The 2,226-nt window shown below is 38.5% G+C and overlaps 1 protein-coding gene across 2 annotated transcripts in view; it reads left to right on the forward strand.

Annotated features, from left to right (window-relative positions):
* Window positions 1–653: 653 nt before the first annotated feature.
* Window positions 654–2,226, forward strand: part of LOC137982628 (tauropine dehydrogenase-like) — a 15,678-nt gene continuing 14,105 nt past the window's right edge. Inside the window, exons 1-2 of one of the 2 annotated variants that reach the window (XM_068829754.1) lie at window positions 654–880; window positions 1,369–1,893. In XM_068829754.1, coding sequence (XP_068685855.1) covers window positions 1,372–1,893 — 522 coding nt within the window. In that variant the 5' untranslated portion in view covers window positions 654–880; window positions 1,369–1,371. Of the gene's footprint in view, window positions 881–940; window positions 1,064–1,368; window positions 1,894–2,226 lie in introns of those variants that run through there. The other variant, XM_068829753.1, reaches the window with a different exon arrangement.

Below are 2,226 nucleotides of genomic sequence, written 5' to 3' on the forward strand. Positions count from 1 at the left end.
TTATCTTTATAAGGGAAAAAGACTTGATTCTTCGGGTGTTCTGAAAAACTATTGTGACGTTGAAAATACCATAGAATTTAATTATACAAGACCTCAGCTGTTTTGTGAGGTGTTTGCTGTTATGACCTAAGGAAGGTAGAACGACAAGAACTATTTTTTTTCTTAACTGTTTGTACAGGATCTTTTGGCTTATTTTGATGTTTCTCAATGACATCATTCTTATGATATTTAACAGTTCCCATAGGGTAGCCATTAAGTTATGCCTGATAGGGGACTGAAATAGTTTTACATGTAGGGCATAAGTGATTTTCTGCAAGTTTCTCCGTATTTGCCTCACTCACTTTCTTAGCTTATAATGAGGAAATGAAATATCATCTGTCTCACTATTCTGGTATTTTGACGCATTATTTATAAGAAACATTGACATCAGTATAAAGAGAAACAAAACATGTGATAACACAAGCCACAACAAGTTTAATAATGCCATTATAAAGGAAAAACTAGAAAATCCCCTTTCACACCCCAATCCCTACGGACAGTTCTTGACATCCTCACTGAAATAGTAACATTAAAGTAATAAGCGCGTGAGTGAGGCAAAGGTGGAGAAACTTACAGAAAATCACTTGTGTCCTGCCTGTAAAACTATTGCAGTCCCCTAGCTATGAGACAAAATAATAAGATTGACCATCTACGGCATCCGTTCATTGTTGCGTGACGTTCGGCTAAATTGTGGACTTGTTTTCATTTGCCCTGAAAGTCGAATAACAAATGTGTACTGAAAAAACAATTTTTAGCGGTTTCAACCAAAGGGTTAACAGATTGAGTGTCTCGTTACACGAAAGACCCTATCTTTTAGTTTCCGTGCCAATAAGCTGAAAAGGTAAGCATCGACGAATGTCACTGTTTTTGTTTCTGTCACACAATATTGTAATTGAGCCACAATCGTGCAATCGAGCACGATTAGCGGTAAACCGACCGTAAACCGAAATCTAAGCTCAAGAGCCGCATTGGAACACCGTCCTCTGTTGTTGTGTGATCGTGTACGATTGTTTGGTCGTATTTGGTATGTACTAAACGTGCTCGTTTGCCGTTAAACCTCAAATGATCTTCGCCTTTATCTAATACATATTTTTGAGTTGATGATAACGCTAAAGGGGCATTGAAGGGGCAGTGTCACGCTATTTTAGTCAAACTTCAAAACACGAATTCGACGTCTTTGCATCAATGAAGACCAAAAGTCATCGTTTTTAGCCATTTAAAAATATTATTTAATGTTTTTCAGTGATGTCTTCTCCCAATTTTTTAGAATCAAATCATGTATTTATTAATTTCTTTGTTTCTTTATAAGTTATTTTTATTTTTTCATAGAAAATGAGTTCAGACACTGTCAAGTTGTTGATTTGTGGAAGTGGTAATGGAGCACATGCTTTTGCTGGTATTGCATCTTCTCTGAAAGGCACAGATGTTCGAGTGTTAAGTTTGTATAAAGATGAAGCAGAGCGCTGGAATGCTGCAATACAGAAGAAGGACCTTGAGGTCACTTTACATCGAAAAGGAAAGGAGCCAACTTGTATTGTTTCCAGCCCTTCACTTGTAACAAAAAACACAGAGGAAGCTGTGCGTGATGTTGACATAGTGGTCTTTGTACTGCCAGCATTTGCCCATCAGATTTTTCTAGATGCCCTAAAAAGTCACATTAAACCTGGTACCATTTTAGTTGGTTTACCAGGGAGACAAGGATTTGAGTTCCAGGTTCGTGACGTCCTGGGGGACGTTGGGCGCCAGTGCACTATCATGAACTTTGAGTCATTACCCTGGGCATGCCGTACCACTGAGTTTGGAATGAAATGTGAGGTCCTTGGTACAAAAGAAACTCTTGTAGGGGCCATGAAGGTAAGATAATTAGTAAAGTGATGATGATGATGATGATGATGATGATGATGATGATGCCACTAGGTATCTGCTCTCGTTTTGCTATTCTTTAAAAGGTGCCGATTTGTGGGAGAGGGGTTGTCTCATAAGGTGCATTTTGATTTAAGATAGGTCACAAGAATCCCCAGCACTTTCCAGGACTTATGAATATTTTAGTGGACCAATACTACTGCCTTTATAATGGTGTCAATCAGTTCCCCAATAATGGTGAACAAGTTATGGTCACTACCTTAACATAATAGGTTGCCATGGTCAAGTCAAAAACCTAGCTCAGTGACCCCCCACCTGTGATTA

This window comes from Montipora foliosa, chromosome 13 (assembly GCF_036669935.1).
Source record: "Montipora foliosa isolate CH-2021 chromosome 13, ASM3666993v2, whole genome shotgun sequence".
NCBI lineage: Eukaryota > Metazoa > Cnidaria > Anthozoa > Scleractinia > Acroporidae > Montipora > Montipora foliosa.